The 21,203-nt window shown below is 38.5% G+C and overlaps 1 protein-coding gene across 19 annotated transcripts in view; it reads right to left on the bottom strand.

The window, feature by feature from the left end:
* TJP1 (tight junction protein 1) overlaps window positions 1-21,203 on the bottom strand; it is a 159,699-nt gene that overhangs the window by 1,761 nt on the left and 136,735 nt on the right. For 4 of the 19 annotated variants that reach the window (XM_086849065.1, XM_086849068.1, XM_086849066.1 and 1 more), the window contains 17 exons: window positions 21,024-21,132; window positions 20,162-20,381; window positions 19,591-19,775; window positions 19,362-19,457; window positions 18,859-18,941; window positions 17,647-17,857; window positions 17,004-17,104; window positions 15,712-16,065; window positions 15,047-15,298; window positions 13,398-14,297; window positions 12,969-13,063; window positions 12,241-12,465; window positions 7,095-7,145; window positions 6,163-6,338; window positions 5,029-5,470; window positions 3,584-3,801; window positions 3,142-3,285 (listed from right to left, as the gene is read on the bottom strand). In XM_086849065.1, coding sequence (XP_086705191.1) covers window positions 3,142-3,285; window positions 3,584-3,801; window positions 5,029-5,470; window positions 6,163-6,338; window positions 7,095-7,145; window positions 12,241-12,465; window positions 12,969-13,063; window positions 13,398-14,297; window positions 15,047-15,298; window positions 15,712-16,065; window positions 17,004-17,104; window positions 17,647-17,857; window positions 18,859-18,941; window positions 19,362-19,457; window positions 19,591-19,775; window positions 20,162-20,381; window positions 21,024-21,132 — 3,862 coding nt within the window. The remainder of the gene's footprint in view (window positions 1-3,141; window positions 3,286-3,583; window positions 3,802-5,028; window positions 5,471-6,162; window positions 6,339-7,094; window positions 7,146-12,240; window positions 12,466-12,968; window positions 13,064-13,397; window positions 14,298-15,046; window positions 15,299-15,711; window positions 16,066-17,003; window positions 17,105-17,646; window positions 17,858-18,858; window positions 18,942-19,361; window positions 19,458-19,590; window positions 19,776-20,161; window positions 20,382-21,023; window positions 21,133-21,203) is intronic. The other 15 variants (XM_086849075.1, XM_086849078.1, XM_086849085.1 and 12 more) reach the window with 9 other exon arrangements.

The raw sequence follows: 21,203 nt of genomic DNA, 5'->3' as shown, positions 1-21,203 counted from the left end.
TTTGATGGTTTAAAAAACCCTGCAGTTTGCATGTTATTAATAAAAAAATACCCCTTCATTTTCATATAACACAGGATAGGTCAGTTATTCAAAACAGATGCTGTGGCACTCAGGAACTGGTAAATATAACTAATACTACTCTACAGCACCAACATAGTGCTTCCCATTTGAGACTTGTTAACAGTGAATCAGGTGGTCACTGGCTCCTTCCTAAACTGCCATTGACCAAAAAAAAAAATTAAAAAAAAAAATAGAAATTTTAGAAGCTAATGTGGGTAAGATGCATTTGAAGTGTCTTGGAACGGTTCTGAGCACAGATGAGGCAAATCAGAAGTCATGTTGTAACTAAGCACTATGACACATTGGTAGTTTTATTTTCTATGATGAAAATAATTGTAGACAGGATTGTAGTCATTTTGCAGCTACATCCAGTATATGTGTTTAAAAGCCTGAAATACTAAAAGGTATTCCAGTTAACTGGTACATAAAAATCCTTACAACAAATCTTATCTACTCATGGTTAAAGGTTCTGGGTAACAATCTGTTACAACAGAATGTCATCAGCTGCTGTCCCACCAGATCAAAGGTTACATTCCCTCTGCAGAGTCAATTGTCCCTTAAGTGGAGACAGTACTTTTCATTTACCCGCCTAAAATCACTACCAAGTGTTGCCACTACACAAAAGGTGTGATCATCCCACTATGGTAGAAAGTGAAAAATGCACTGAAGTTCTCTTAAGTCTTTCAGATAAATGACATTAAATAGCTTGGCCAAATAAATCTGCCTTGAGGAGAAACGGGTAACAAGATAAAGAACCCAGTCACACACCTGAGCAAACATCTGACACCTCAGTATTAAGTGAGAATGATACAAATTCCATGTACTTTTCTTGAACTCATGAAAACAAAATGAAGTACACAATGCACTGAGAGATGGCAACATCTAACGTAGTGACAAAGAATAGAAGTGGCTGGTGTATAGTCAGAGAAAACAAACAAATTTACTGCAACCAGCTGAGACTGCTTATTTCAGTCAAAAACCTCAATAATGCTGGAGAATTTTTCCTTTTACAGATTCGGGAAATTCCATTCCAAACTCATATGACCAAATGTATTAAAAGAGTAGAACAAAACTGTAAGACGGTCGGGTCCTAGTCTTGCACATGAGACAGGCAGACTTGTTTCCAACCTTTCCTTCTAAATACATAGTAAAGATACAGGATGTTTTTCCCATATTTTCCCATACAACTGCTTTGAAAAGGAAAATAAAGATATCACTCAGCATTTTTTTATGTTCTAATCAGTATGGCCATAAAAGGCAACTTTTTTCCCAGTCAGCTTTAATACCAGAATCAGTTAAGCTTTTACAGGGATTGAAGAGTAAAATACCAATGTATGAGGCTTAAATGTGGCAGAAAAGATGTTAGTAAGTGCAAATGAATGTCACTTTTAGGACAGAACATGGATACATTGAGAAAAGATGAGGTAGAGCAGACGACTGAAGAGAGAAAAACCCCAGAATTTTATAAATTGTTATAATAAAGCCACCCCAAGAATCAGAGTCCCATAACCAACTAATTTAGAAAGAGAGAAAACAATAATTTATTTAAGACACAGTATGGTCTACTTACATATCATAAGACAGAATTGCCTAATTTTTAAGTTTGTCTCAAAAGAGCAATGTTATGATATACATCCCATTTCAGATTAACAGAATGTGGTGTTATATTTACAGTACAGAAAGTGTTAGGGTTTAAATATACACGCTCTTGCTTTCACCCACACATGCGCGCACACACACATCCCACTTTGGAAAGGGAGGAAAATGTCTCAGTAACTTCAGTTATTGTTTAGATCATTTGAGTCCTCTCCCTTCACTTCAAGTAAGTTCATGAACAGGTGCTATTAGTTACAAAGGAAGTGCTGTGTTGGTTTTGTACATAGTTGTCGTATCTTTTGGGACCCTATAGTTTCTGAGCCCGTGTTTTAACACTGCCATGTATACACACATTGTTAAATAGATGCATGCAACACATGCATAGAATAGCTTATAAAAAACAACTAAAAATTATTGCCATTAATACCTCTAGATTATTGATTCCCCATGAAGGGGATTGATGCTTTAATTTTTCAAAGCATCAGTGCTTTGGTGTTGACAGTGATAGATACATTGGTGAGAGAAGGTATGCATACATGGTGGCTTAAATGCTGTATACAGAAATACATTTTTCACTCAGTACTCAGATCACATGTGCACATTAATGGCTTGAATCTTCCACCATAAATTTTGAAAGTAGCTGAATAAAACCTTAAGACTTTTTCCCCAGATGTGCAAACATTCCTTTTTAAATCTCTGTAACCTCACAGCCGTTTCATGAAATTGCTTGAAACTTGCCCAGAATTCTCAATTAGGCTCCTCGCTGACAATTTCAGCCAATACATTCTCTCCCTCATCCCAGAAAGCCACAGTGAGGTAAAAATGAACAGGTAAATAAAATTGCAACCTAGTTGCAACTTTTACTATCAACCAGAGACTTCTGGATAAAGGCAGTAGAGGAGAGATAGGTAGGAGCAAGCAAGAAAAGTCTTTCGGAAAAAACAGCTACATTAGAATAAATTGTAAATGCTTTTACTGAACACTATAGTTTTCTTAAATGACCCAATTGTTAGCATCAACTTGCACACATGGAAACAGTTAACAAGCGTTAAATCATGATTTATGAGCATGCAGATTGTTAAGATTTGCCAGAGTCCTATATGGTTAATTAAGCAACAGACAAACACCAGTTATGTTACAAAGGCCAATCAGAGGTACATATTCATTTCCTCTCAGTTTTAGTGCGACTATCATTTCAAGTGTATTCAGCTGTAGCAGTCCTCAAGAAAGAAGACAGAATAGAAAAATACGGTAATATTTAATAGACTAGAGATATTACTCTTTTTCTGCTATCATGGTTCTAGCTATGAATTTGCACCATGAGTAAATGTAAGAAAGACATTTGTAATGAAAGTGAAATGGGAGAGTTTGACACAAATACAATGATTGAGATTTTATATTACACAGCATCACCTTTAGCCAAAATAACTTAAATTATACGATAGCACCCAAAAGCCCCAAAAGGACAGAGGGAGGACAGCATACCCGACGAGGAATCGGAGGATTTTAGAGCAAAAGACCAACCATCAGGGGTCATAGACGCACAGTGTGGCAGGCGCAGCTCCACTGGCTTCAGGAATTTTAGTCCATGAGGCCCACACATTACCAAGGGGCTAAGAAGTGTTTCACCTAGAGTGAGAGAGAAGGAAAAAATCTGTTACTTTTTGTGACATACATTCAAAGTATTACACAATTACATTGCAGAGCTGCTCAGTAACTCAATTTAGAGAAAAATACAAACGTTTAGACCTCTCAGTAAAGAAAGGCACAAGAGTATTTTTCACTCAAGTGACTTTTCAGTAGAACACACTACAATCTCAAAATGAAAACTATTGGAGCATATCAAGGTTACTTTCATATTCTGTTTTGTTCTTGTTAGAAAAGAATTGTATTAAGTAGCAGAACAGTGTACAGTTCCAGCTGTTACCTTTCTCTTTATCCAAAGGTGGAAGTATACTGTTGTCTCTGCAGACTTTGAAATATATTTCTTGCTCTATTCCCTCTGGAATGGCTCCTTGTGGTATAATAATACTAACTCCAGTCTCTATGGAGCTCAATACACCACCATTGCTGTTAAATACACCTCTTGCTGTGGCTACAACAGTGTGTCCATCTTCCTCCTCCTCATCCTCAAGTGCTGTAGGGCTGAAAAGACAGAAAGCCTAGCAGTTTTATCAATATTTCCTCCTGAAACTCTGCGGCAAAAACCCAACTCCACCCAAAAAGAACCCCAAAGCAAAGAAAGAAACACCCCAACAACAAACAAAACAACACAACAAAAAAACCCCACTAACTCTCACCAACTCTGAAAGCATTCAGCAAGTAGTTAAAGCAAGAATTCAGATCACTTGAGTCTTGTATTTCCAACTGCCTGCTTCTGGCATTATACAGGAAGACCTTATCCCAGCTACACATTCAGCTTCATAAAAATGAATGCAACGGAAAGTTTATTTTTTGTCCCAAAACCCCATTCTGACTCTTTTACCAGAAGAATTACTAATTCTTATTCAAGTAATAGTGAACCCTTTTACATACATATATATGGAAAACAAAGCTTGCAAGAAAAAAAAATTACACACATTTTTCCGGGGTGCCAGGCTATAACTAAAGAGAAACTTGTAACTTCAAGGTACCTTGATGAAGTTTTCAGAACAGTTTCAAAAGAATTTCATTCAAAGAGCCAGTAACTCCAAAATGTAGCAGTCTACAGAACTACCTAGCATAAAACATTTCTCAGGAGCTTAAGAACATATAAGACAAACAGCAAAATTTTAAGTCTTAAGGTTCACGCATTATTATTATGTTGAAATAAAATATCACTTAAACACTGTTCTGCAAAAGCAAATAGCTTAAGATTGTAACAGTATCTGTTACTCTTGACATAGTTCTTACACGTTAAAGCATATTGTGCAAGCATGAGCTGCAAATAAGCAGCTGCTGGTTTGTCTCGCAGTAAAGAGCACCAACATGAAACTGCAAAAGTTGCTTTCTCTTCTCACAAGTATTTTTAAAGTATCCCTTATTCACATGTCCCATGAGGTCTCTCTAAGCACAAAATGAATAAAATTTGCTGCAATAGCTATCTTTAGAAATTAATTCCATCTTCTGGAAAGAATTGTGAGGACAAATTATTACTATCTACCAGAAAATTTATAATTTAGTATGAGAAATAGGAAGTAAAGACATGCCACCAGTACAGGCACATCAAACACATTTTAAGTATCTATCCTTTGGCAGAATTTAGAACAATAGCATCAATCTTTCAACTATAATACCTACAGAAATTGGAAGGAGAATTAAAAAAAAGCTTTGTTTTTCATTTTCAGATGACCTGTAGATGTACAAGTGGAAAGGGAAGGAGCAGCAGCTTACCTTACAGGAATGGCTTTAGGCACAGCATTAACGTTATTTGGTTGATATTTAGACTTGTCGACCTGTACAGCATAGGTGTCCGTTCCACTCTCAAAGTCAGGAGGCTGCGATGAGCTGTGTGCTTTCAAAATTGGTTGAGGAGAATTTGAAGATTTTGATGGCAACTCTGGTTTATGCTGAGCTTCATTTGGCAAGAGATTGTGGTTGAATTTCGGACTTTCAAACTTGCGCTCAAAGGGCCGTGCAGCACTCGTGTAAGGTTTGGTTGAGAAGCGGTTGTAGGAAGGAGTGACTGTTTTCTGAATCTGCTCAGTTCCATTAACAGGGCCTTTGTCAGGGAAGCTTTTCTGAGGGTAAAAAGTGGACTGCACAGTGTCCTCTCTAGAGGATCTGAAAATTGCTGACTTGTTCTGAGGTGGAGGAGGATCAGACACAGAGTTAACTGCAATGAAAACGAAAATACCCAAACTTGTCAGTAACCACCAAAAATGTCTGGTCACGTACACTGAGGCACATGAACACATTTTAGTCAATTCTTAATCATCAGTATAAAACATATACAGCTTCAGCTTAGCTCTCTTAGATCATCTCTCCTCTTACTGCATTTTGTACATATGGGCAAGTTATCTAACATTTCATTATAAATGTTAGAGACAATGGTATGACCTTTCAATGAAAAGGTTAGACTAATTTATATCATGATCACACCTCCAGAAAAGCAGTACTGAAATACCATTGTGTAGCTGAACAAACCAGAAAATTCAACTGAACTGGGTAATCCCCTCAATGTGAAAGTGAAAACAACTTTTTCTTTTGTTTTAGAAGCCTACAACTATTAGTCATGTCAGAAGAATTCTGGTCCAAAGCACAGAGAGTTTTACTTCATGTTTGCCAAGACAAGCGCAACAGTTACAGGTATTACTAATACCTGGAAGCTACCTAGTTTCAGAGAGAATCACAAAATAATTTCATAAAATTCAATCTCACTACAATAAAAAACTATTCTCAATAATAATTATTCCACATTTCAGTTAGAGAACAACATAGTTACCCATGTAGATGTGCTGAAGCAACCCTGTAAGCACCTGACAAGCAATAGCTGTTCCCACAATGGTCAGCTTTGTAACTGCTCACCTTCAGAAAGTGCAGGCTTGTGGTGTGCTGGGAGAGACAGGACAGGACTGTTAATTGACTGTGGCTGTGTGTACTGGACTGAAGGAGCAGGAGGAGGAGTTGTAACTTGAGGGATTGGCTCATAGCGTTTTTCACCAACAGGTCTATCCAGTGATTCAGTATCAGTTGGTTTCCCCCTGTTGAAACAGAATTAAAAAACAAACATTTGACTGTTTGGTTACCTCACAGCTCCTGCATTCACTGCTATTTTTTGTCTTCTATGATCACCTGATTTCCATCTCTTCCTATAAACATCAAAACATTATTTTCTTGAGTAGCCTGTCTCAAGTATAAAAACATTTATTGATAAGCACAAGAGATTCAGACAACATTGACCTTTAGAAGATTAGTAACACAAACCAAGGCAAACAAAAGGCAGATGACATTTCAGGTGTATTTGCATAATTGCCTATTAATTTTATTAATTTTTCAACTTCATTTGGAGTAACTTCAATGAAAGAACGTTCTCTAATTTCATGGGTCTTGTAAAAAAAAATAAACCCACTTCTTTTTAGGTTTTTTTTTTGAAAAGCATAATTAGCCAAAAGGACAATGGATTCAAGTATAACTTCTTTAAATACACCTAGTATTTGAACAATGCCATCTTAATTAGAAATGTAATCAGCTTAAGCTTCACTAGCTTTATGTGCATAGTGTATGTAACTTTAAATTCTTATTTTCAAAGCATTTTTCTTATGCTAGAAATATTTATCCACGGATTTACTTCAGAAAATGATTGATTTCACAAACACCTTTGTAATTTTGGACCGCAATAGTACTTATTGCGCTTCCAGAATTTGTGTGTTTCAAATTTTAAGTGCACATAATGCCTGTGATGAAATGTAACAGTGAGAGGACACCTGAAAACATCCTCACATCAACAACAGTCTTACCACTTGATGTTCCTTTTCAAGTAGTCATAGCTAGTGTAAGAGCCAAGAAATCTAGGTGATGGCAAAGCAAACAGCAATAGAAGAATGAAAGAAAATAGTCATTCTATCTTGAGCATATTACTTCTTCACACTTTTTATGTTAGTCCTAGCAGCTGTCATATGACAAGGTTGTTGAAACAGAGACACTATTCACAGAGATATTTCTGACAAAACCTTTACCATATGCATGTTTACATTGATCACATACTATATTCAATGAGATTGGGTCAGTGAATTAGAAGGTAGTCAAGATCTTGTATTGGCAGGTATTAAAAGTAAGAATGAGATTACGCTAAGCCATTTGTTACAATCTGTACAAACAAAATTATTCTATGCATTGAAAGAAATGAACAACCTCTCAACATAGTCCAGTTTGAAACAACTTCTTCAGTCATAACACTGACAGAATGACAGTAGCTTTGTATTGTACTGCAGATCATGTACGGAGCGTACATTGACAGCAACTGCTTCTCCAGCACTATCTGCTCATCCAGTAGAGAGCCCACACCATAAAATGTTTCTGGTTGTGTTCAACAGTATCTAAAAGGACATCTTAGAACTGTTTCCAAATACTAGGAGAGACAGAGAACCATAAGTATACTGATGACTTCCCTGGATTTTTAACACTTACCTTGCTTACATGTAGCAAGAAAATACATGTACATGTACTTGTACATGAGGACAGCTTTCCCTCATTCCTTCACTTTCTGTATGGTCACAAATATTTAACAAGCAACAATTCTAGATGCCAACCATCTTGGCACTTTAGAGGAGTATGCTATGAAACTATAAAAAGGCTGGAAACTTTTGAAAGTCTGCTTGATCATCACATGAATGAGAAGATGAGTGATCTAAACAGCATTTGTATGAACATACCTCTAAAACCAGAGTTGCAAAAAAGAGATTATTTTAGATCTATCTCAAAGCTTCCATTCCCACTGATTTTATATAAAGCCACATTTATCCAGCAACAGGAGCCATTACTGTATGCTCACTCCCTGTTGCCTTTACTCCAGGTGGGTAATAGCTGCTCTCTCAAGAAAGTGCCCACCTGAAATCACTGCTTCCCAGATGGAGATAGCAACCAGGGGAGGGCAGCTCTGCAAAAGCCCACAGGAAAAGCCCAACACACTCCACACTGATCGGAATTGCATATCAGTGTCCCAGGGGACAAACAAATGGGGAAGGGTAGTACACCTTTTGATGAAGGGAGAACAAGGTTGTGTTTAGTATGAAGCACATTCTGTCACAGGCTCCTGACCAAGTGTCTGACACAATTCCATCCCCACTGCTCAGAACCTGTATGCAGCCAAAGTGATCCCTTACAGCTCCTAAGGGTATAATCAGAATTTTCCTAATTATAGATAGGCTGCTTTCTAACCTATCTCCCACTTCACCTTCATTACAAATTTACTACTTTAATTTGAAAGGAAGCAGAAATAAACCCCTAGAATGAACCAGTGGGACCCAGGTTATAAGCCTACGGGTGCAACAGCAACTGCTTTGCTGATGCTCAATAGACTCCAGCTAACAGACACTCAGGAGGCTGGATGCTGCTCCTCACTGCCTCCCCAGCTGAGGCTGCAGCTGCTTCTGAGACCACTCTTAACCCTGCTCAGAACAGACATTCACAAAGTTACCTGACTCTGCAGCACGTCAAGCAGCAAAAGCAGGTAACTCCATTGATCCAAGCAGCAACAAATCCACTACTCTCAGCCATGGGGATATCTGCCTCAAATTGCTTGAACACTGAAACACACCCATTTACAGGTTCTACTATTTTCTCACAGCAAGAGAAACTACCCCTTATTCTGCAGTTCCTGACAACTGTAACATGCAGATGTGGCATTATCCCTACAAAGCAGCTTTAGCAATGGCGTGAATTTCTGAAATTATGAAAATAAACCCCCAACAAAATAAAACAGTAAAATAATTTGTAGTGGGAAAAACATGGATTGTCACCATCTTTACTCAGTGGCAAAGAACTTTACATAATTTGATGTTTCACATTAATATTTAACATTAAGAAAGTTGTAGCTATTGCTCATGAATAAATAAAATCTGTCCTCTGTACCCAGAATACATTATATGGATTATTCAGAAGAAAGAGATTGCATAATCAACAGTTCCTGTATAATCCAAATTTAGTCCTGTTTATTTTTAGAAGAGTTATTCACAGAATAGCAATTACCATATAAATTCACTGGGAAAAAAGATTAATACTGAGCAAGTAACAGGAACAACGTGGAAGCTGGTTAAAGGAAAGTCCTAAACATGAACGCTTTCTCAAGATAGCAATGGGTTTGTGTTTCCACACAAGGACACTGCAGTGTACTAGAGGCAGTACTGTCCAACTGAGCAGCATTCTTGTTTATCTCTTTCCACTTACATTAATATTTTAGTATTTGTCTATTTGCACTGGACTACCCTGGGTAAATTTTCTTTCCCATGTCTGGCCCTTCCTGTTAAGGGTTACATTCTTTCACAAAGCAAAAACACAACACATGTTTGTCCCACATGATACATGAAATTGTCAGCCTTGAAACCAGTATTATCTTACTCCTCTGTGGCAGTAAGAGGTCACCTTCCCATACATACAAGCCCTGAAGTTATACACTAACTCATGATCCAAACAAAACCACAAGTGAGCAGCCAAAGAATACAAGTGACACTGCAGACAGAAGCAGTAGGTAGAAATACAGAAGAATCTCTCTCAACCATGAGCTGTTCTGCACCAAAAATTCAGTGGTTGTGTTTGTCTCTCATGCTTTCCACCATGACAACACTGAAGAATAACAAATGTACAATGAAAGCTTTTGACACTCTCCACCTGAAAAAATTTACAATCCTCACAATTACTTGATGAATGCTCACAACACTTCTCCCAAAGCGTGACTTGCATTTTCAATGGCAACACCAAAATGGATCATCTGTGGGTAACACTGGTTTTTTATGTGAGAGTGGAATTTTGAAAATTACTACTGTGAGGCCAGTCAGGACAGCTTTCTTAGGTCTGTGCCTATGATGCCCAGAGAGCAGAACAGCTAAGCTCTCGTCTTTCCACCAGAAGACACTGGGTAAATGAAAAGGAAGGATAAGAAGCATCCTTGCCTGCAAATCAGGACTGGTTACAGACACCCAATATACACATCATTAGGGGGAAAAAAAGTGAAACATTTAAAACCTATCAAGCTTTTTGAAGCATTCCAACATTCTCAGGTCACAAAGACAGTGGAAGATCACAGACAATGACCAAACAAATAATAACTGGATTCCCAAGTCCCAGCTCAAATCCTTTAAGACAAGCACTGGAACATGGTGTATCAAGTACATGGAAGATACCTTGCACATGCACTCAACATTATAAAACTACAGCTATCATTCTAAAGATCTCATTTACATTAAGGCTGCCATATTTTCAGCTTGACCTGAATAGTCCATGTTTCAAGCAGGAATACAAATAAAGCCCTCAAAAACACCTGATTTTCAGGCTGCATGCAGCAAGCCAAGGTGGCTTTTCACAGTAACATCTACAAACATCCTGTTATTTCAAAACAAAACTTGTTGTTTCAAAAAAAAATAATTTAAAAACAAATTTAAAGATTTAATTAACTGTGGAGAGTATTCAAAAGGTTTGAATACTATCCTCCAAAATAGCCAGCTCTTTACCTGAGCAAAATCTGCGTATGATCTTTCACACAATTTCTGTATAAAAATGTTCCAATTCAAGGAAACAAAACAATACAGGAAACAGATGTTTCCATCAACAGATTAATTTCTGGCCTCAGCAATATTCCCTAAAGGCTCAGTTTCCTAATGTCAAACATGGCTAACATGCACAAGAACAAATGCATTCAGTACTGGAATAAGTCAAAACCTTTGTTTTGAAGGATGCGTAAGCACTACTACTAGACTAAGAAAATGCTTTATTATGTCCTGCTAATGATAATAAACAGAACACAATCAATGATCTTGATGAGGGGATTGAGAGCACTCCCCCAGTAAGTTCACAGGTGACTCCAAATTAAGGAGTGTTCATTTGCTGGAGGGTAGGAAAGCTCTGCAGAGGGATCTGGACAGGCAGGATCAGTGGCTGAGGCCAACTGTGTGAGGTTCAGCAAGGCCCAGGGCTGGGTCCTGCCCTTGGCTCACACCAACCCCTGCAGTGCCACAGGCTGGGGCAGAGGGGCTGGAAAGCTGCAAAAGGCCCTGGGGGTGCTGGTCAACAGCAGCTGAACATGAGCCAGGTGTGCCCAGGTGGCCAAAGGCACCTGGCCTGGACCAGCCGTGGTGTGTCCAGCAGGACCCATGCAGTGACCATCCCCCTGTGCTGGCGACTGCTGAGGCCACACCTTGAGTGCTGTGTCCAGTTCTGGGCCTCTCACAGCAAGGAGGACATTGAGCAGGTCCAGAAAAGGGCAACAGGGCTGGGGAAGGGTCTGGAGCACAAATCATGTGAGTTGCAGCTGAGGGAGCTTGGGGAGCTCAGCCTGGAGGAGGCTCAGGAGAGACATTATCAATCTACAGCTCACTAAAAGAAGATCATAGCCAGGTAGGATTCAGCCTCTTCTCCCGGGTAAGAAGTGACAGGACAAGAGGAAGTGACCTCAAATTGTGCTGGAGGAGTTTAGGTCAGATATTGGGAAATATTTCTTCACTGAAAGGGCTATCAGACATTGAAACAGGCTGCCCAGGGAAGTCATGGAGTCACCATCCCTGGAGATGGAAAGATGTGTAGATGTGGCACTTAGGGACTGATGTAAGTTGTAGGCCTTTGCAGTGCTAGATTATGGTTGGACTCGATCTTAGTGGTCTCTTCCAACCTAAACAATTCTATGATTGTATGCTAGTTAAGCAGTACGTAAAAGTAACATGTTGAAGGACCTGATACCTGCAAAAGTGATTAATTTACCAAAATTAGAAGTTATAGAGGTATGTGTTTTTAAAGTAAGGCTACACCTAAACAGAAACTCAGGACTTCATGAATACCAAATTTCATTTCAGTACCACAAGTCCCTGACTCCATTGAACATGGGCAGAATTTCAGTTTTAGTCCTAGATGCCCCCTCCTTTTTCAAATTTAAAAAACCAAAGAACCCAAACTTACTTAGAATAATTGCTGAAATTCAGCTGATTCTGTGAATGTATTGGTTTGGTGGGCTCAGAATGATGGCTGGCAGCAACCTGCGCCGATGGCTTATTTTCAAAACTCCTGCGATCGAAGTAGGAGAGCTGCTTCCGGTAATACTCCTCATCTTCCTCAGGATCATAATGATTGGAACGCACAATATCTTCAGGTGGCTTCACTTGAGGTCTCTGTGGTTCTGGGGCCCTAAGCAAAAAGAATAATATACAGTTGCCTTGCCCAGTTGAACCAGCGTAAGTGACCAAATTACAATTCTATTTTTTAACCTAGCTAGTAATAAAGCAATGCAAATGTAATTCTTTTAATTGCATACCTTGCCTTTTTACCTATATTGGAAGGAAATTAGAAGTTCTGGCATACCGTAAGGAAAGAAAATCCTTATTTCCCTTATATCTTACCTTTTCCCTTTTGTTTTGCTTTCTAATTAGCTCAATTAAAGATAGAAGAAAGTAGAACAGAGATACAATGATTTCTCAGCACTTTTTGAGGAAGAAACTAAGTATCTTTCCCCCACCTCCCAGCAGTCACACCCATGAGAACTGACTTCATGCCCTGCTTCACTATTGATAAACAAACCATACTGACATACTCTGACTCCTCTGCAGTTTGCAATTTGAAGCACGCTAAGATGTGTTTTTGAATATTCTAAACTCATTTTGAAAACTAAATTTTATCAGTTGTGCATCTACCTGTAGGTTGTTTTCTCGTGCTCATACTGGCTTTGAGTAGTTGGTTTTGGACCACTCACACTTGTGAGTGCAGGCTTAGGTGCTAGTTCTGGAGGCTGTAAAGAAAAACACAGCATATTCTCTTAAATTCTAACATTTAGAAAGATAAAGCACTTTATGATTAAGGAAACTAAGAATACCTTCCCTTTCTCCAAAAGAAAAAACAACTACTAGCAAAAGAAGAATCAGAGGAGTTTCCAGTATAGCAAGACCCCTGGCAGTGTTTTCACAAGAAGTGTTCAGGTTCTGCTTTTAAAACATACCCCATTTAGGTTGTTAAAAGGCAATATTTCACAAGCAGTAAAGCTTTGCTTCTGAGACAATATTTTACTTCTTGCAGTGCAGTCTCATTAGCAAAAAGGCAGGAACTAAAAAACTTAAATGACTTACCTTGACAGCTGATGTATCACTTGTGTCCTTCATTTTTTCCAAAGATGGAGATCTTCTCCTTTCAAATATCTTAACCCTACTTCGCACAGACTGTGGTTTCATGGCTGGATCTTCTTCTTCCTCAGCTAGGGATGGTGGTGTAGGCAGTGGTTTACTGTTGGAAGGCAAAACTTCTGGTTTGGTTTGTGATGAAGGGGGAGGAGGAAGAGAAACACCTGAAGTGCTATGAGAAGACTCATACTGTCCAGCTTTAGCATTATAAGCTTGAGGAGGTCCTTGTTCATAGCCTCTTATGTGTGGATCAAAGTACTGCTTGGGTTCAGGAGATCGAGATATGGCTGACTGGTATGGCTGAGCTTCTGGTTTGTATCGACCGTGGGTGTCGTATCCAACCGTGTGTTGATCCTCGTATCGCACTTGTGGCAAGCTGAAGTTTTTGGGTGCATGCTCGTAGCGAGGTCTGCTGTCATAGCTCATTGCAGGGGGCTCCTCAAAACGAGGTTGTGCTGGGTAATAGCTGCGTTCTGTGCTCTCTTCTAGATTTTGTCTGGAATCGAGATCCCTAGGAGGCTGGTTTTCATAAGCTGTTCTTGTTTGGTTATAGGGCTGCTTGTCCTCATAATATGTCCAGTGATCCTCATAGGGAGGCACACGGTCGTCATAATGTAGGCGAGGGTCATAACCACGAGAAAATTGATCCACATAGTTTGTAGAGTCATACCTATATGTTGACTGTTCATAATCCCTACTCGGTTGTTTTTCTGCATATTGAGCTTGGGATTCATAGATCAGATTTGGGTCTCTTTCCTGTCTCTGTACTGGGTGATTAATTGCTGGCTGTTTTAAGACATAGGTTTGTCTGGACGCTTCTTCATTAATGTATGGATCCTTCCGGTACACCTGTTAGAGAGAGACACTTCTCAGCTAAAATAAAGAGTAGCAGCAGTTGAAAGGTAGTATTTGAAACAAACACAGGTTTTAAATATTTGCTTTAATTTTGTTTAAAAGCAGAATAATTTGATGCGGATGGTTTGCAACGAGAGGAAGCTGAACTTGGTGATTCAAGAGATCCCTTTTAGTCATATTTTTAAGAAGCCTAGATTAGAAGAGTAGATTAAAGAGAAAGACCAAGGTAATAGCCTCATGTCTGGGGTTTGGTGGTCAGGGAAAATAAAGCACACGCTTTTTTTCAGAATGTGGAAAGAGTGGAAGTGAAATATATAAATACACTAAGATAGTTCTAGCATTGCTGAAGAAGTATATAAAGTCACTCAACAAATAGTACTCAACCTCATGATCAACAATATGGCATGATTTAAATTTTACGGAAATAAGATTTTTGTCGAGGCCTCATTAACAGGAGAACGTTGACAGTCTAAGGAAGTCACATGTAAAGTAAAATCAAAATACAGAATGCAGCCTTTTTTAAAAAGTCAGGTGTTTGAGAAGTGAAAAGGACAGAGTTTGAAGCCATGCACACAAAACATTAAATGATGCTTAGCAATTCAGATGAAGTGTTTTTCGTAACCTGCATGATTCTCTTAGACGAACAAAAAATTAGAAGGAATTCTTCAAATGAGGGCAAAACAAAGATCATATGCTAGCTTGATGTATAGCAGGAAATCAGCACAACAATGTGGCACAGGTACCTTTGCTGGATCTATATGCGGCGGTAAGGATGATGGCTCTTGGTCTCTTAGTACTACATGAGCTCCCTCAGTACTCGGTGCTCTTAAGGGGCCCGCTTGTGGTTGGTAAGAGTTGTAAGGAGCAGCAGTAGGCTCCTCCAGTCTGACATTACTTAGGTTTACATTAGCATTTACTGCAGAGGCTGATGAGGTTGCAGGGTTTGATTCAGGCGACGGGGAAAGGTAAGGGACTGCAGGTGAGGCTTCTGCTTTCTGTGAAGTGTTTAAAATATTTTAAATATACTGCTATTGAATCAATGCATGACTTTTTGATTTATATTAAAATAATTTAAGTGATGCTCTGACCAATGCAGCTAGATGTAGAATGAAATGTACTGATAGTATCATGCACTAGCACTTCCAGAAATTCATTAGGTTGAGGATTATAAAAGCAAAACATTTAATCAAAGTACAATGGTACTTCAATCCCCCTCCTGTCAATGAGTCACTAAAACAAGCAGGGCAAGGTGATTCTCCAATTCACTGTAATGTACTGCTGCTGCTGACAGATTCTTGTATGCAAACACAACACTGGTAAGCAGAATATCAATGGACATTTCTTATTCAAGAGAACTTGCAACCTGAAGTCAGTGTACAGTGGTCAGTGTATAAAATGACTTTCTTACCGGCTGAGTAGTAGTTGCTTTAAATCCTGAAGAGTCTATTCTGAGATTTGGCTGTGGCTGAGCTTGAGATGCATAAGCAGGGTAAGTCTGAGTCTCATGATGCATTCCAGAAGAATCCTCTCGAACAGGTTCAGAGGAGCGTGTAATAGCAGATTCAGGAGGAGTCCCAACCTCATCATTCAGAGTTTCATCCAGTTCTTGATCAGTGTAAGCACCCCCTTCTGTGTCTGTGTCTTCATAGTCAGACGTGTGTCTGCTGTCTGTGCTGTACATGGAATACTCACTGCCGGGAGCGGAGAGGTAAGAAAGGCGGTCATCGTGTAAATCAAGATCATCACTTGTAGCACCATCTGCCTGTGGCAAACAAAATTAGGGTACACGTTTATTGAAATACCTTTTAAAGAACACCCTTCTCTTGCACTGTAGAATGTGGGAGTTTTACCAAATCCAGTATTATTATCATCACAGGGGACAAGGAATCGGGTTTCCATCACTGAATATGTTAAGCTTAGACCTAGAAGACTTATCTGCAGCCTAGTTCTTTGAATCATTTTACTAAGGGACCAGACGACTGTCAGTGTAAGGGAGCAAGGGACAGTACAGTGTTCACAGAGACCAAAGTGCTTGCAAAAATACAGAACTGCACTTTAAAATGGTATTATGCTTTCAGAATCATCACTTTGCAGGCACATATAAGGAGCTAGGATCTAATCCAGATCTAATTAAGAAACCCACAGCAATAGCTGATTCATCATTTGCTTACTTTTAGCTGGCACGAGACTTGATAATAGTTCTTCAAGAGGATGGATCTAATGTGCATAGAGTAACATGCAGCTCAAGAAGGTAAGTGGAGTTTTAGTGGGGAACATAGAATACTAACTTGTGGTTTCGCATGTGTTTTCTCACAACTGTTCTCAGAAAGAACATGAATATGCCACTTGATCTTATAATAATGAAAAACTCATTCCATCACCAGGCTATCATAGTCCTGAGTACCCCTGCAGTGAAATTCCCAGATGTTCTTTGATGAAAACCCATCCAATCCCTGCAAAATCTTCACAGCATTAATATATTCTCCAGTTAAAAATGCCAGTGAGGAAATGCTCCCTTACTACACTGCTACATGCATAAGGACAAATGTACAGCTCTCATTAACAGAGTAAGTGCTCTAATGTAGAGAGAAATCAGCTTTAGGCAGCTCACACAGCCAGGAGGCATTACTGCTTTAGATCTTCACAGAAAATCTCTCATGAACACTGTTTTTCCATTTCCCCCCAAACATTATTTCTTACCTTTCCTTCTGAAACCCACACTAGCTGGTTCTGTTGTTGCTGAATTGCTTCCTTAAGAGCTCCATACCATCCTTCATTCATTGAATTCAAGTTAATGGTAGCTAGAAGTACAGCAGATTAGTTTGATTTATGATTTCTGCAGAACTACAAGAAGGATTTATACCACGAGTAATAAAAGCAATATAAACTGGTAGGTTAAAACTATGAGATTTAAATAGTAATGTAAACATTAGTATCCAAGCAACCTTAAGGCCTGATGTGGTTTGGGACGTGGAAATTAACACAGGAAATGCTAAATTAACAGTAGCTTAGAATAAAGAGAGGCCTGAGTTTAGCCAGACTAAAACAATAAAGTTACATCATTTTCCTATTTATTCAAGTTTTGATTTTGGCTGATGATCCTGCAAAGCCACAAGACCTATTAGAAATGTCATTTTGATGTTTCAGATTGCTTCAAATTTGTGCAGTCATGTGCAAATGATGCACACACCAATTAACTACTGGTTATTGAATGGTGAAGCCTGAAAAAGTCCATCACTGCTTGACCTGCTCCATTTGCAGAAAATTCTGGAGGTAGAAGCTTTTCTCATCTTGCCTCCCCTTCTCTGTCAGAAAGTCTAATCCAGTCTGTCTAATTACTTACTTGTGAAGAGATGGTGATTATTTTTGCGGAGCTTGTGAGCTCTTTCATACAGCTTTCTGGCACTTTTTCGTGATTCTGGGCACAACCTCATTCTCATGGTCTTTACTCCCTGCTTAGAATCAGGATTTAGGAACACTACAATTGGATACCACTGGGCATAATTCAGACGGTCCACTGCATTGGGAGTGACATCTAATAAAGCATGTTTGTCCTGTAGTGACAAAAAGGACAGAGGCAAGAAAGTGAATCATTTGTGTCCTACATGAAAATTTTCAAACATACTTTACAAACTGATTTTGTATTACTTTTACAGAATTCATTGTTTCAAAGTATTGACATAAATCCCTCTCCTATTTTAATAAAAACCAAACCAATTCCAATACCAGCCTAAATAGGCATATACATTTTGAACTGTAGGACCCACTGTATAACTCTAGGATTTTTTACATTTAATTCTATTTTTTAAAAATTTTCGTCAAAGTAAGCAGATGCTGAAATAAAAATAAGCAGTTTCCTGTCAGCATTCTGTAAATAGGATAAAACCAAAAACTGAAACACAAGACATTACACACTTTTATCTTCCTTTTTACAAAAAAAACCCCAACACTGTGAATGCAGAACTTGGCCGGCTCTCATTCAATGCAATCAGGCACACAGCATGAAGCATACTGACTTTGCTGCTATAATAGCGTTTTTCCCCTCTCATACTTCAGCATCTGAAACTCTTCCAGTTTGTTTTTAAGTAAGGAAATAAATAGGTAAGCCTCATATAATGCACTAATGGTAGAGGTTTTAAGTATTTTAAGGAAGGGAGGTGGAAGAACCTTTTCCTAGTCCTCACACAAAAGAATTATGTCAAGTGATCTATTTGTACACCCAGGTGCAGCAAAACAGACAACTCCACACAAAGTAACCATCTCTAGCTATAGTGTCACACCATGGCTTTAAATGAAAGAGGAAACAGCTTAAAAGAGCCTTAATGGAGAGAGGACAACAGCCTCTGGAACAAGGCCTAGAAGTACATCCAGGCTGAAGTTATTAATATGGAGAAAAAGGGTGGTGGGGTTTCTCTTATTAACCAGAGTGATGAGAAAGTTATTTTTAAAGCAAACACAGTAAGTTACCATTCTACATTTAAAACACCCAACACTACCTCATGTTATCAGTTTTACTTTTCTTGTGTTACAAGTCCAGTGACAGTAGAAGACTTACTCTATCGATTATCTGCTTTATAGTATGGAGACGAATAATGCCAGAACTACGTTGGTCAGTACCAGCATCTCTTGGTTCACTTTCTGGTAAAGAGAACACAGTAAAAATCTACTGTAAATTTACAACATATTCTACATTCCCTTATTAAGATAAAACAAACCATTTCATAGCTCAAGCTGTCAATTCAGCTTGAAGAGACTCCTGATCACATATCATACATCAAAGTCTACCCACCATTATGGCCATAAAAATCATAACTTTACAAAAGCACTTAGATACAGGATAAGGTACAGAATTCAAATGAAATTTGAGGCAGCTATAAATAGAACTAATATTTCTTCAGAGAATTATCAGCAGCACTGTAGTAGAAGCATTTACATTTAGTCTGTTCCTTTACATTGTCAATGTCTTGTTAAATATGCTAACTAAAGAAATAATGTGGAAACAATCTAACCAAAAAAAACCTATTTCCTAACTGCAGAAAAACCTCATCTCACACTTACTTGCAATTTGAAAGATATCTGGTTCTTCTCTAGCAAGTTTCTCCCGTGCAACATCAGCTATTGGACCAAAAATGGTTACAGGTCTGAGAAACCCAGCTAGAATTGAAGGAAAAAGAAAAGTCAATATATATTGTTTGCTTAAACCAAATGGAAGATATACTTAACTACATTGGCTTTTCCAAACAAAACCACGCAAACCTGTAATGTGCAGTTAAGAGTACAGCCATACCTTCCCGAAGAACAACTCTTTCATAGGCAGGAAACTTCGTCTGAACAGGTTGGGCAGAAAGATCTTCTCTACTTTTCCGGAGATTTCTTTTTGAGCTTCGTAAGCCTCGGAATCTCCAAAAGTCTGCTCGATCTCCTCCTGCTGTCTTTGGAAGTGTGTACTGTACACTAGCCAGCTGCTCAGCTCTGAGGTGACAACAAATCCCAGTTACCAAGAAGTCAGCTTCTGAAGTAATGCCTGACTAACAAGCTTACACTCTCAAAAAATCTCTGCCACTGGCTGAGCCAAGATTTTGTTGTATTATGAACTACAAGACAACTACTAAGCCTGGTATCACATTTCTAAAACTTATTATATCCTTGTCTCTTGTATTGACAAGAAACTTTATTCAAGGACTGTGCAAAATCAAAAGCAAATCCACAGATATTTTAATTCAGTATGTTTTACAATTTGTCACTTTTTCTAACTGAACCAATTTTATAAACCTGAAAGGAAGTCCAGTCATTCATTATACAGATACCATTTAAAACTGTGGGTTTGAACCAGCAATTTAATTACTGCAGAATCGTACCTGTTTTTGTTAGGTATGATACCTCTTTCCACTTCCTTATGATTCTTCCCAATTCGAATGGCCAGCCACGAGCCCAGTTTGCCGTTGTACAGAGTGTCCACCACCCGGAACACTTCACCTTTATTGAAACTTAGTCCATAAGGAGATTCCTTCTCATATTCAAAATGAGTTCTGATATAGAAAGAATCCCCTACATCAGACTCAACAATGCGACGATAAACTGAAAGAAGGAAGAAAACCCCCAAAATATCAAGTGTTACATAACTTCAAGTGATGTTATAATGCTCACAAGAATTACACAAAGCAATGCCTCACCTTAATTCTCCTTGTTCTAAATGTACATTACTTCGAGAAGCCTTAATGTCTCACAGATGATCTATTTTAAGCAGCATAACTATTTATAGTAAACTCTTCCAACATAAATTCAACTTCTATAGTCAAAAATTTGAGCCTAGTGCGAGCTTACTTCATTTGCCCCAGAAGGAATTAATCTTGAGAATATTTTGTATGTACAAACACATCAGCATAATCACTCATTTTCAATGGCATCACTACAACTGACTCTTCTACTTCCTCTAAGGATAATGCCAAGACATTACTTAGGTGATAGGGGTTATTCCTGAAGAGGACTTTTTTTTTTTTTATATTTTGTTTGTTTGTTTAGGGTGTGTGTGTGTGTGTACATACTGGCAACACCATCAGTCTCTATTCCATTTGTAGTGGCCACCTACCCCAAAGCCAAAAGGACTCAATAGTCTGAAGTGCCAATTTCCTGCAAGCTAGCAGTTAGTTATTGTTCACTGGACTTTTTAATGCTGTTCTAAGCAGTCTACTACATCATTTCCAATACACAAATATTTACCGTCTTTTTTCTTCTGTGCCAAAATGGTTACTTCTTCGCCTTTAGGAAGATCAAGCAAAAAAAGGACAGCTTCTTCTCTGATGATATTTGTGAAATCTACATTATTTACCTGGTATCAATGAAGCAATCAGTTTGATTTAGCATATGACATTATTAAAGAGATATAATTATACAATAGAA

The sequence above is a fragment of the Cyanistes caeruleus genome, chromosome 13 (genome assembly GCF_971803275.1).
Source record: "Cyanistes caeruleus chromosome 13, bCyaCae1.hap1.1, whole genome shotgun sequence".
Taxonomy (NCBI): domain Eukaryota; kingdom Metazoa; phylum Chordata; class Aves; order Passeriformes; family Paridae; genus Cyanistes; species Cyanistes caeruleus.
Note: the sequence above shows the minus strand (reverse complement) of the source record. Positions and strands in the feature narration are given on the sequence as shown.